This window comes from Physella acuta, unplaced genomic scaffold (genome assembly GCF_028476545.2).
Source record: "Physella acuta isolate Inbredline_101_S28 unplaced genomic scaffold, ASM2847654v3 ptg000260l, whole genome shotgun sequence".
Taxonomy (NCBI): domain Eukaryota; kingdom Metazoa; phylum Mollusca; class Gastropoda; family Physidae; genus Physella; species Physella acuta.
In genome coordinates this window covers 426,490-438,159 of record NW_026731779.1, presented here as the reverse complement: position 1 = coordinate 438,159, position 11,670 = coordinate 426,490, and the positions used below count along the sequence as shown (strand labels likewise).

Here is an 11,670-nt window from a genome sequence, read left to right as displayed (position 1 = left end):
AAAAAATATTGATTTTAACTTGCACCTTAATGGCATCAAACTGTCAAAAAAAGTTTTTAAAATAAAAAAAAATCTATTCTTACTTGACAGCTGATGCTAATAATTTAAAAAAAATGTATACCCAGACAAAATGAGTGCAGTAAATCAAAAAAAGTGTAAACAAACCACATTCAAAACACTCTGTAATATGATTACAATAAAAACCAAAGCCAAGTATGATACATGAGAGACAACAAGTCCAAAGGTTATAACTAGCTATAACAAACAAATGGTTACGTACACCTTAACTCACTAGGACATTTCATATACTTCAGTAATCTCACACTTCAGCAAATTATAAATAGATGGACGATTCATTTTGTGCTTCTGATATTTGATATACAACAGCATATCCACACAAAAACATATGAAGATTATTGACATTATTAATACTTTACACATAAAATTATGTCATCTTTTTGCTATATACATTGTTAAAAAGCCTTCTTTGAAAGAAAAATGAATGAAAATTAAGAATATAATGCATCGTGTTTAGTGAATTTTCCATTAATTTAAAAAAGGTATAAGCAACTAGTTTATAAAATACTCTAAGGAAATTATTTACAATAACATGAATAAAAATGGGGAATACATTTCATATCCTAAATGACAAACCAGTTTTGAGAAATTGTCCAAATAAATTGTTGCTATTATGTTGCTAGAATTTACAACATAGTCACTAAGTCATTTGATAACAATACAATTTGTTGTGGTATACATCCATGAAATACAACCCTTTAAAGAATCTTAAACCTAATTAATTTTTACTAAATGAATTTCTCAAGTTGATCTGTTTCAATGATCAGCATACTGATGGTGAGACAACAACAGTCACTTGCCCTTGGTTCTAATTACTTTTTCATCTATACCTCTCTATGAGAAAAAAAAAAACAATGTTACTTCAGTATTCAATCAGGCCAAATCTTACTTCAGTTACTTTTTGTTTGTACCATATAAGTATGGACAAATGATTGGTGCTAAAGATTTTAGAATTGTCAGGCAGAATTGACGCAGGAATTTAAAAGTATTTGTAAATAAGTGTTTACCTTATAGGTTGTTTCCTTTTTATTTCCAGATTGCTATGTAAAAGAAATGGTCATTTACACCCTAGCAATTTTTAGACATAATAAGTAACTTATATTATATGGATTTTATTAAATGAGGCTAAAATTATGCTAATATCATTATCAACAATGCAGTTTAGAAATGATTATTTAAAACGTCATTTTTAGATATATTCAATGTTTATTTGTAAGATAATTTCATATATAAAAAGTATCTGTTTTAAATATTGTAAACTAAAAGATTTGAAAAGAATTAGTTTTGTTGCTTATTTAAAAAATTTTTTATAGGTTAGATATTAGTCTACTGTTATATGTTTATGCAAACACTTTTTAAAGGCCTAATATTATAAATATTATGGTCTATAACACTCTATAACACAAACTTTGATGTAGTACTTGAAGTGTTAGATATACAATATTGTTGTGGAATATACCATCAGTTACTGTGTTAGCTTATAGACAACAAAAGATAAAGCTTCAATTAGCATATACTAGTATACTTGTTTTACTTTTATAAGTTTAAACAAATGACTTAAACTTTCAATATTTTGGATTTAAATCTAAAAAAGAGAAATCATCTAGCTTCATAATCTCTATTTATCAAAATCCTGTACATAATCCTTCCTATTCAAGAAAATATTTTTACCACACAAATAAAATGTTAATAAAAGTTACTTTACTTACAACTTTTTTTGAATGATTTTTTGAATAATACAAATATAAATATTACACCTCGTGTTTAGTATCACCTCAGGATTATCAGTTTGGTTTTGGGTTGGGTTGTATGGTTTATATTGAAGTTTACTGTTATATGGTTTTAAAGTAGTACTGTGGTTAGCTTTGATGTTAACTGTTCTTTATAATTTTTTAAGATCATTGTTACGAATATCAATGATTAATATGCTGTAATATGTTACTTAAATGTTACAGCACTATTTTCATAAAAAAGAATATGATGGTCAGCTTATATAAAATGTACAGTAAGTTGTTATTTTTTACTCCTACTTACCTGATAGAATTTAGTATGGCTGAAAACTCCAGTAGAATATAACAGTGAAGTAAATGTTGATGATAGAATGGTATTAAAAAACTCACCCATATCTGAATGTTTGAAGTATGACAACATGGAGTTCCATATAAGGGTGGCAGAGCTCACATAGGCCACACGGAACTGGCCAGGTACAAATCTGAAGTTGACACTTTGTGCAGCAGGCCAAAACATCCAATCTACCTAATAATTTGAAATATTAGGTTTCATTATTTTTTAATCAGAACTAAAATTTGTTAGTAATTATTCTAAACCAAGTTTAACAAGGTTCAATAGAAAACATTTGATATAGGCCTACATTATATTTTTATATCACTAAGAATTCTGAATTAAGATTAAAAACTAATTAACCTTAGTGCTAAAAATTAAAAAATGAATGTATAATAACTACTTACAAAGTATATATGTAAAAATTTGCTTTTCCACTCTTTATAGGACTCTTCTAACCCCTTTCCTTCTAGAAAACTTAGACCTGGGAAATGAAGTAAAGCAGTTTTTAAACAATATTTTTGTTTTAAAAAATAGGAATAAAGCCAGAAACATATATTATAATAAATTTAACAATAGTGTTATCAAGAACTTCTAGTGAGGCTTTAACCTTAAATTTTATTATAGATGTATAAGCTGACAAAAAATTTCTAGAAAATAAATTAATTCAGAACTTACCAAAAAGAAAAGTTGTACAAAAAAATGGCCCAGCAATGACTTGATCACATAGAATTTTTTGCACAACTGCTTTCCCTGATGTACCTTTGATCACTTTGTCAAGAATGGCATACCAGTAGTGATTAAATGGGCCCAGACAAAACCCTATGAGTATCATTCTACCTGTAAACAAAACAAACTTTCCATAAGACGTGCATGTGCAGAAAACCAAATTGTGGCCTCTCAATCATACAAATCAATAACAGGTTTGAATTATATGGTTTGGCAAAGTTTGGGAAAAGACAGGACAAAGCCCAATGAAGCAATATATTGAGAAAAAAAGGTGGCGATGTATAGGTCTTTTGTTGAGAAAACCGGCTTTAAGTATTACCACCTAACTACAGTAGTAGTTAAAATATTAAGTTAAATTTTTGATTAACCAAAAACATACTAATAATATACTTATATTCTTTAAATAACATAAAAAATTACAAACAAAAAATGCATAACATAACTAATTTTTAAAAATTGTTTTCATTTGCCTAAATTCAAAACAACTAACATACCTGTACGGGGAAAGTCAAATTTGATAGGCTTCTGTTTGTCCGATTGAACAATATTCATACTTTGCACAAGAGCATCTCCTACCCCCATCAAAGCCCCACATGTCACAACATTACTCAACAGCAGGTGCTTGGAAAACACCAGATCCACTTTGGCCAAAAGATATTTTGCAGCATTCATTTTTAATTATTCTTGTTTGAAGAACCTGTCAAATAGATTATAAGAATTATATTATCACACAACGTATTAATTTATGCTAAGAATAACAGTGCTAAAAATATGGACTTAAAACTTAATGCATTTAAATCACCTCAAAGTTAAGTAACTTAAATAATATTGCAACGGAAACAATCTGTTTTTTCCCCCCAGGAATCTTTGTTGCTACAAAGCTTTAACATATACATACAGCCTGAACAAATCTCTTGGTTTTTTTTGGATCTTTTATTTTACCATACACTCATTGATTTTGACTCATTTGAGTACAGTACAAATAGATTCTAAAGACTGCTTTGTTTAAGATTTAATTAGGATGGTTAAAGCAAACTGAAGTGATTGATGTCTAGGTGGTAACGTATCACATCTTTAGTCGAAACAGAATAAGGTAAAAAAAATAATTATTTTTAAAATAGATATCTAAGTATTAGTAACACTAGTAACATCTATGCCCAAGTCACATTTTTTATAACTATATATTATATAATGTATTTATAGGACGGCTTGGTCAAATGGTAGAGCATTTGGCTTCTAGCCCCAAGGGTTTCAAGATTGGATCTTGGTTTGGACTTGTGACATAAGCCTTAAGATGTCTGACTGATGGGCACTTGACATACATTGGAGAAAGGTAAAGGTGGCTCACTGGCTGGGCAGACCACATTGTACCTTCATATGCCGAGGTAAAAAAACATGAACTTAAGTTTACCTGCACAATGGATAGCTAAATCTAAAGACTTAGTTATATAGCATGTTTTGTCAATCATAGATAACTAATTGTCTAAACACCAACAATTAAGCCTTGTATTAAAGTAGACTTTTAATTAGGGCAGAAATTATATAAATATTATTCATGCTAGTAATAGCTAGATCTAGACTGAAATATTAACAAAGTTTGTTACAGTTAGAGCTGAATATATTAGCCTATATATTACCTTTATTATTTAACTTGTGTCGATTGATGGTGTCGATGCAGTGATGAAGAACCTCATTCAACAGATAGATATATACACGACTAAATAAATATTTATTAAGGCCCTAAGCACCAATTAATACCCAATAGAATGCTGCTAAATTTAGAATTTTAGATTTACCAAGCCAAGACAAGACTGTCCAAGTCCAAGACTTCCAGTTTAAGGACTAGGACCAATAGTTAAAATTTTGGATTTTTATCTAAAAACTTAACATAGAAAAACCCTGTTCTGATGTATTGTATACCTTGCAAAATTATTTAGGCCCTACTCTTATTAAAACTTTTTTTCGACTAGTCACACTTGTGATTGTGAGCGGCAAGCGGGCCTAAAAAAAACTAATTTTTAAATTTTGATTTAATTTTTAACAATTAGGCCCCTTTTATTTAAATCTACTTTCATACAGTCAAGGAAATAAGTTACTAGATTCTATATTAACACATAAAAATACTGTACGCGTAACAACATCTAGATCTAGATCTAGTGTGGTATACATAAAGATATATCAAACGTAACGAATTGTATGTTATTGTTATTTTTGTGAACTTCCAAGGGCGCAGCCATTTTGATTCCTATGCAAACAGTACATAGATACCGAAACCTTCAAGAAAACGCAGAAAAACATGCGTTTCTTGTCTCGTTTAGCTGTCTTCAGCTTCTGAAGACGATATTTATATTCATTATTTACGTTTTGAATTTATGTAACGATACTTTACTGCATCACAAAAATATTGATGTAATACCATATACAATTTTGTAAAATATAAATTCATAATGCATACATTATTTAGGCCTATCCTATAACTAATAGGCCTACAGCTTTATAATTTAGAAAGTAAGCGATTTACAGATCCATAAAACAAAAACTTTATTCCCGCTAGGAAAAAAATTATTTCCGATTTTGTTTTAGGTTATTTAAATACACCTTTCGGAGAATTCGATATTGTAGACCATATTTGCTTAAACAAAGATTTGAGCTTACTTATCTAGTGTAACATGCTTGCAGATGAAATTTTCGAAGGGGGGGGGGCTTGGCGGACACTGTTAGAAGTATATCTTTTCTATATAAATTCTATTTCGTTCGGGGGGGGGGTGGTAAATTCTCTTCAAGGGGGGAGTCCCTCCGTCGTCATCCTCACTCCGCCCCCCCCCCCCCCCGTCGCCCCCCCCCCCCCCCCCCCGTCGTCGTTGTCGCCACGACCCGTCGTCCCCCCCCCCCCCCCCCCCCCCGCCCCGTATCCCCGTACCCCCGTCTGGAAGAAACACTGGTCTTCATTGTTTTCAGAAACGAAATCTTATGAAACCTTCAACGACGATGGGTTATAATTTTTATATTATTAAAAAGAGCGAACAGTTATGAGGGTGTAGAAAGGTATTTTTAGAGTAATGTCCCTTTATTAGCTCAGTTAACAGTTCTGTTGTTTGGAGCAACAGCTTTATATTTTCTGCTATTCATGCATTCCTATGATGTTTAAACATTGTTACACTTAACTTTGTTCAGTTGCTGTTGGAACTATTCTGTTTATTGGTATATTTATTTTTAATAATTCAAATCATTGATTAATAGTTTCATATACAAACTTTTAGATCTAGATCTATATTCAATATTCCTTCCACATCATTCTAGAATCTAGAAAAACTATTCTCTTGTCAAGTTTAGACTTTGTCTTTAGACTACTTTAGAGTTAGAGAGAGAATAGTGAAGACTGAAGACTACACTGACACACTGTCTCTAAAAATTTGAGTGTGGAAAATTAAAAAAAAAATTATTTCTTATAAATGTTTAAAGTTTAAATAGATATTAGATCAAGAATCTAGAGCTAGGCTAGTCCTGACCTAAAATCTAGATCATAATCTATATTCTATAGGCCTATTCTATAACTGATAACTTTTAACATTCAGAGTCGATCTGGGGCCTACCATCTGCATTTTGGGCCTGAGTTAGATATTAATATCTGGATGTTTTGATTTGATAGCACTGATTTCTGAATTAAATCTTGAGTGCTGTCAGCTTGATAGATCATTCAGTTCGTCATATGATACAAAGACTGTATTTTGAACTATGAAGTAAATGTCAGGACCCACAGGGTGATTGGTCATCTTGATGATAGGCTGACAACCATTAAAAATGGAAATAGAAATAGTACTAATATATCTTAAGGTCTTCAGGTGAAGCAAAAATTTTTTTTGAAAGACAGTGCAAATCAAAAGAAACAAAGGCTGGTACAGCTAGTAGAAAAATTAAGAAGATAACATCATGGAAGAGTTGGCTTTGACACTGGTAACAACAGAAGACAGAGTGAAATGGAGGAATGCAATTAGAACATTAGTGGCTCCCCCAACAATTGACCAAGACTGAGTGGCAGAAGAAGAACAGTAGCGTTTTTTTTCTTTTCATCTTAAAGCGAATTATTTTGATGACAATGATTTGATTTAATAAACTGCTTATGCTAGTAACAGCGTCATAAATTTATACTTGTCTGGTATCAAATGTACAGTAAGTTTTTCACTTAGTTGTAGAAAAGGCTGTAAAGAACACCTCCTCTTGTTCGTCAGTCACTGTAAGCTCTGTTTTGCTTATGTCAGTCGCCACCCTAAAACTGATTACATTACAGTTTTACCCCCTGTTCTGCCTCTACTATCTGCAAATGATCACAATAAGCCCTATTCACTTACTAACTTCTATAGAGCAGCATAGAGCAGGTCTATCCTCAGTTATCTTGATCTTCTCTTTCAACTCTATTGGCTCTAGAGTCTACTCTACACTAGGTACAGAATTAGCTCATGACTACATTATAGATTTGACTCTTAAAATTATATTTATAAGTTAAAAGTAATTGATTATTATAAATTAATCAATTAAAATTATTAAATTAATCATTATTAATTGGGGGGGGGGGGGGATAGACATTTTTTATAAACAAATATCTCATCTACTTCTGTTACAATCATGTTCCATTTTGGCTGTTTTTTTTTACTGGAACCTTGTAATCTTACCTAAATTTTCATTTTTACTGACACAACTTCTTCAAAAGCATGTATTTAGTTAATAAACAAAAAGTCACATTTGCCTGGCATAGAAAGGACAATCATGTTTTTTTTAAAGGTGATGGAGTTAAATAATTATGAACAGTTACATTTTCATTCAATATGCTTCATTCTAGTGAGTACCATCCCCCTTCCCATCCCCCACACCTTATTTTGTATACAAACCCCAAACTAAGTACCATTCCCCTGCCATTTTATGTGTAAGATATGTAACTGTGACTAGATGAGAGGCTATACATTAATTTATGTTGCACAATGTGACTATTTAATATTGCTTAGAAAAAAAGCCTCTTAGCAACTCTAAAATTTAGTATAGTCATAAAATGCATGAATAAATGAAGGTCTGCTACTAAAAAAGTCAATAGGGGTTGGGAAGGGGGATTAGGAAAATATGACTTACCACAAATAAGAACTTATTTTTTAATTAACCTTTGTTTTGCAGATAATAATGAAATCATTCTGAAAATATAAATAAGATTTTATTTAAAGACTCCATAAGCCTAACTGTATAATAGGCCTACTTTATGATTCCCTCAATCAATAGTTAATAAATAAACCAAGTTTGGTTAATAAGTAAGATAAATGAGTTACTATACCAATTCCATTAAATATGGATGAGAGTGAATAGAGGCTGTGAGGCTTTTTATTTTAATTTAAAATCCAAATTATCTTTTTTTAAATACAATTGATAGTAGGAGCCAGCTTTATTGTAGTATACTTACAGAAATAGGTAAAGATTTGTTAATAATTATTTGAAATTTTAAAGTTTAGCTACTTTTGTTGTTATTTTTCAGGAAATCTAGGTTAAATTATGTCTCACCACTCTTTAAATTTTTTTTTCTAATTGTCCATTAAAGTTTTCTCATCTTGCTTTTGCAGAACTGTAAATAAACTAGTTTTAAAGTAGGCCTAGTATTCTTCCAGAACTAAATGAGGCTATCTAATCTAATATGCTTATTTCTTTTTATTTTTTTTTATTTTTAGAATAAAAGGAAGTTATGTTAAGAATGTAAAAACTTTTTAACGAGTTTTTAGTAATTTTGTAACTTGTGGTTTCAAAGTTGAGGACCAATGAGAAATGATTTTTCAGTTATATTTTGTATAGTTCAAAGGTTGTTTTTTTTTTTAAATTAAATTACATAGTTTTAAGCTAAAATTTCACAAAACTAAATTGTTAAAGCTACTATATTATGGTTTTTAAAAATGCAAACTAAATTGCTAGTTTCTTTCAGTAAAGTTTGAATTTTCTTATAGTGGGTGGGTCTGGCTGAAATAGCTGAAGGTTAAAAAAACAAGTGATTACAACACACTCAGCACTTTTGTTTTATCAACTGCACTCTTAACTGGACTAACTCTCCTGAACTTCTATAGTCTAGTAACATTTCAATCATCATTTAGTAAGCCTACACAATGTTTGTTCACTTTTGCTTGATGCAAATACACACACACACACACACGCGCACGCACGCACACACACACACACACACACACACTTGTATTTTAATTTTGTGATATTTTTTGTTTCACAGAATTCCCTGTTCAACACATAATCTGTGGAATATATTTTAACTTATTACCTGACTAGAAAGATAACTTGCAGGTAAGATTCTTTTAAAAACTTAAATTCACAGCTGAGATATGATGTGTTTCTGTTTTAAGTATCTCCTTGACACTCATTTTGGATGAATGTGGTGAATCTTCTATTTATCTACCTGTTACCAATAACTCTCTGAGGTTATTTCTATACATTTTAGTTATGACCCTCCACTCTATTGTGTGGTAAATTTTGTTTTAATTTTAACACTTCTTGTATGTTGCATATTCTTTTATTGTTCTGACCTTGCATTATGTGTTGCACATCTATTTTTATTTACCTCATTTATGATTACTTCCAATTAACCTGATTGCATGATATGTTAATTTACTCATAAAATGCATAGCCTAGTGATAATCTGACATAACAATACTAAATATGAGAATCCCACAAGCTTGCAGATATAAATATTTAAAACACAAGAGAGATAACTCTCATAGACTCCTAAAACAACTAGAACATTTCCCACATTTGGCTTGTTATGATGGTGATTTGTGATGAATAAATCCACCCAGTTTTGTTAGGTAATGAATTCATTGTCTGTTACCATTGTCATTTTTTTTATATTTTTATTGAAACTTTAGCATTTAAAATAAATGTCGAGTAATCTTTTGTACAGTCCTGAAGAACAGAATGAGATAAACCAGAGTTCATTTGTTTAGGGATGCAGGTATAAATGGATTACATAGTCAGCACCCTGCCTAAATATCATTATAACAACTACTCCTTTATTTGGATTTACCACTACAAGCTTTAAGATATAACTCTCAACATGTGATATCATATCCCACACTATAAAAAAAGTCTACTAATTTAGTACTATCAAGCAACAAGTTGGCCTATAGAAATTTAAAATAGGGAATTAAAATATCATCTTATGTTGAAAAAGCTCTCAATAAAATCTTTGCCAGGAACATACACAGTTGTCTATCTTAGATCCAGCATTCCCACGTATCTATTATCCAAAATCCCCACATATCCATCATCTAGGATTAACGGGTATCCACTATCGAACATTGCTTTGTATCCAATATCCAGCATCCCCACGTATTTATTATCTATCTTTCCCACGCATCCATCATCTAACATTGCCGCCTATCCAATATCGGATATTGCCATGTATCCAATATCCAGTATTCCCAAGTATCCAGTATCCACCATCTATTGCAGCAATGAAATCTACATTTAGTCCGCCAATCGCAGCCAATCATCCCATTATAAAAAGTTAATTGTCCCAATCAGCACGCCGACAATTAATCAGATATCATCTAGTCCGGGCCATTAAGGCTTTATCGATCACGTGCCGCATGCAATTAGCTTAGACCACCCGGAATATGTGTCCCCATCCGCGAAATGTCAGATACCCGTTTAAACCTGCGACCATACACAACTGACAGGCGAAATGTCAGATACCCGTTTAAACCTGCGACCATACACAACTGACAGGCGAAATGTCAGATACCCGTTTAAACCTGCGACCATACACAACTGACAGGTGGATGAGTTGGTCGACACATCCGCCATTTGAAATGGACGCATCCATTGTATGCTGAAACGCTGAATGTAAACATTCGGTTGTTCATGTTTCCATAGCGTTTAGTTTATTTCTATAGACACCCCACGTTATCATTGCTTGAATCGGGTTGCTCATATGCGATGTCTAAATCTCAATTATCTAAGACTTAATTTTTAATTTGCAAATCTATAGCGTTTTAATTTTCCTAGAAATAATTATCCAATAATTTTTTCGATATTAAATCATTTCAAAATGACAGGATTCAAATTACTAATGATTTAATCTATGTCGTTTAAATTTACTTAACACATAATTACCGATTGACAGAACAAGAATGTATTTAATTAGTCAAAATTAATTAATTTCCCTGTCTGAAAATCCCTTGGTTTTTTTGTATACTTAGTGGATGACATGTTCTACAATAGAGAGGGGTGGGAGTGGGGTAGATCAACACTCCCATACTTTAAAATAAACCTGTCAGAAATCTTTTTGCTAACCGTGCAAGTTAGACCACGATAATATCGCGCACAAAGCTAGCTTCCTCTCTTCCTGACGTAATTACGCCGCGTTAATTGATAGCAGCAACAGGTAACTTCACACTTTTGTGAGCTCCTTCACATCTGAAATGGATTTGCCGACTCATACGTTTCTAAAAGAAATTTGGAACAAAGATAAGCTTGCAAAAGATACATTTTTTTTCTAGTTAGGTCTGTTAGGAAACTGCTGACTCTATGGTGTAGGCCTATGTGTTGGTGATCAGTTCTGTTAGGATAGTTTAGCTATGTGGAAACTGTTGACACCAGTGGCGTAGCGAGGTCGGGTGTCACCCGGTGCGGCACTTAATGGTGTCACCCCCCCCCCCCCCCAGAGGCGTAGCGACTCTTCCCGGGGACAAACTTTCAATTTTCGATTTGCACACCCCCCCCCTCCTCACATTTTTCTCTATATATTTTACTATTTTTTGCCTTGGT

At 32.0% G+C, this 11,670-nt stretch overlaps 2 protein-coding genes across 11 annotated transcripts in view; one reads left to right on the top strand and one right to left on the bottom strand.

The window, feature by feature from the left end:
- Positions 1–280: 280 nt before the first annotated feature.
- LOC131938938 (mpv17-like protein 2) lies at positions 281–8,431 on the bottom strand. Of its 10 annotated transcripts, XM_059297179.1 has the most exons (7): positions 4,506–5,115; positions 3,363–3,565; positions 2,818–2,979; positions 2,547–2,623; positions 2,199–2,334; positions 1,086–1,118; positions 281–912 (listed from the first exon to the last, which is right to left on the bottom strand). In XM_059297179.1, the coding sequence occupies exons 2-6, from the start codon at positions 3,538–3,540 to the stop codon at positions 1,105–1,107; spliced, it is 567 nt and encodes a 188-aa protein (XP_059153162.1). In that variant the 5' UTR covers positions 3,541–3,565; positions 4,506–5,115; the 3' UTR covers positions 281–912; positions 1,086–1,104. The 10 variants fall into 10 exon arrangements, 9 of the variants coding, with proteins under 9 accessions (XP_059153162.1, XP_059153158.1, XP_059153157.1 ...); XR_009386376.1 differs by having other exon boundaries at positions 1,086–2,334; XM_059297175.1 differs by lacking the exon at positions 4,506–5,115 and adding exons at positions 7,990–8,048; positions 8,410–8,431 and having other exon boundaries at positions 281–2,334.
- LOC131938963 (uncharacterized) overlaps positions 5,970–11,670 on the top strand; it is a 34,931-nt gene continuing 29,230 nt past the window's right edge. The window contains exons 1-2 of the mRNA XM_059297213.1: positions 5,970–6,069; positions 9,119–9,189. The gene's annotated coding sequence lies outside the window, so the exon portion shown is untranslated. The remainder of the gene's footprint in view (positions 6,070–9,118; positions 9,190–11,670) is intronic.

Bases quoted from the DNA above. Each gene is read 5' to 3' on its own strand.
- LOC131938938 (XM_059297175.1), bottom strand. From the start codon at position 3,540: ATGAATGCTGCAAAATATCTTTTGGCCAAAGTGGATCTGGTGTTTTCC. The intron at 2,980-3,362 runs GTATGTTAGTTG...TTTTGTTTACAG, and splicing joins ATTTGACTTTCCCCGTACAG to GTAGAATGATACTCATAGGG. The intron at 2,335-2,546 runs GTAAGTAGTTAT...TCAAATTATTAG, and splicing joins AATTTTTACATATATACTTT to GTAGATTGGATGTTTTGGCC.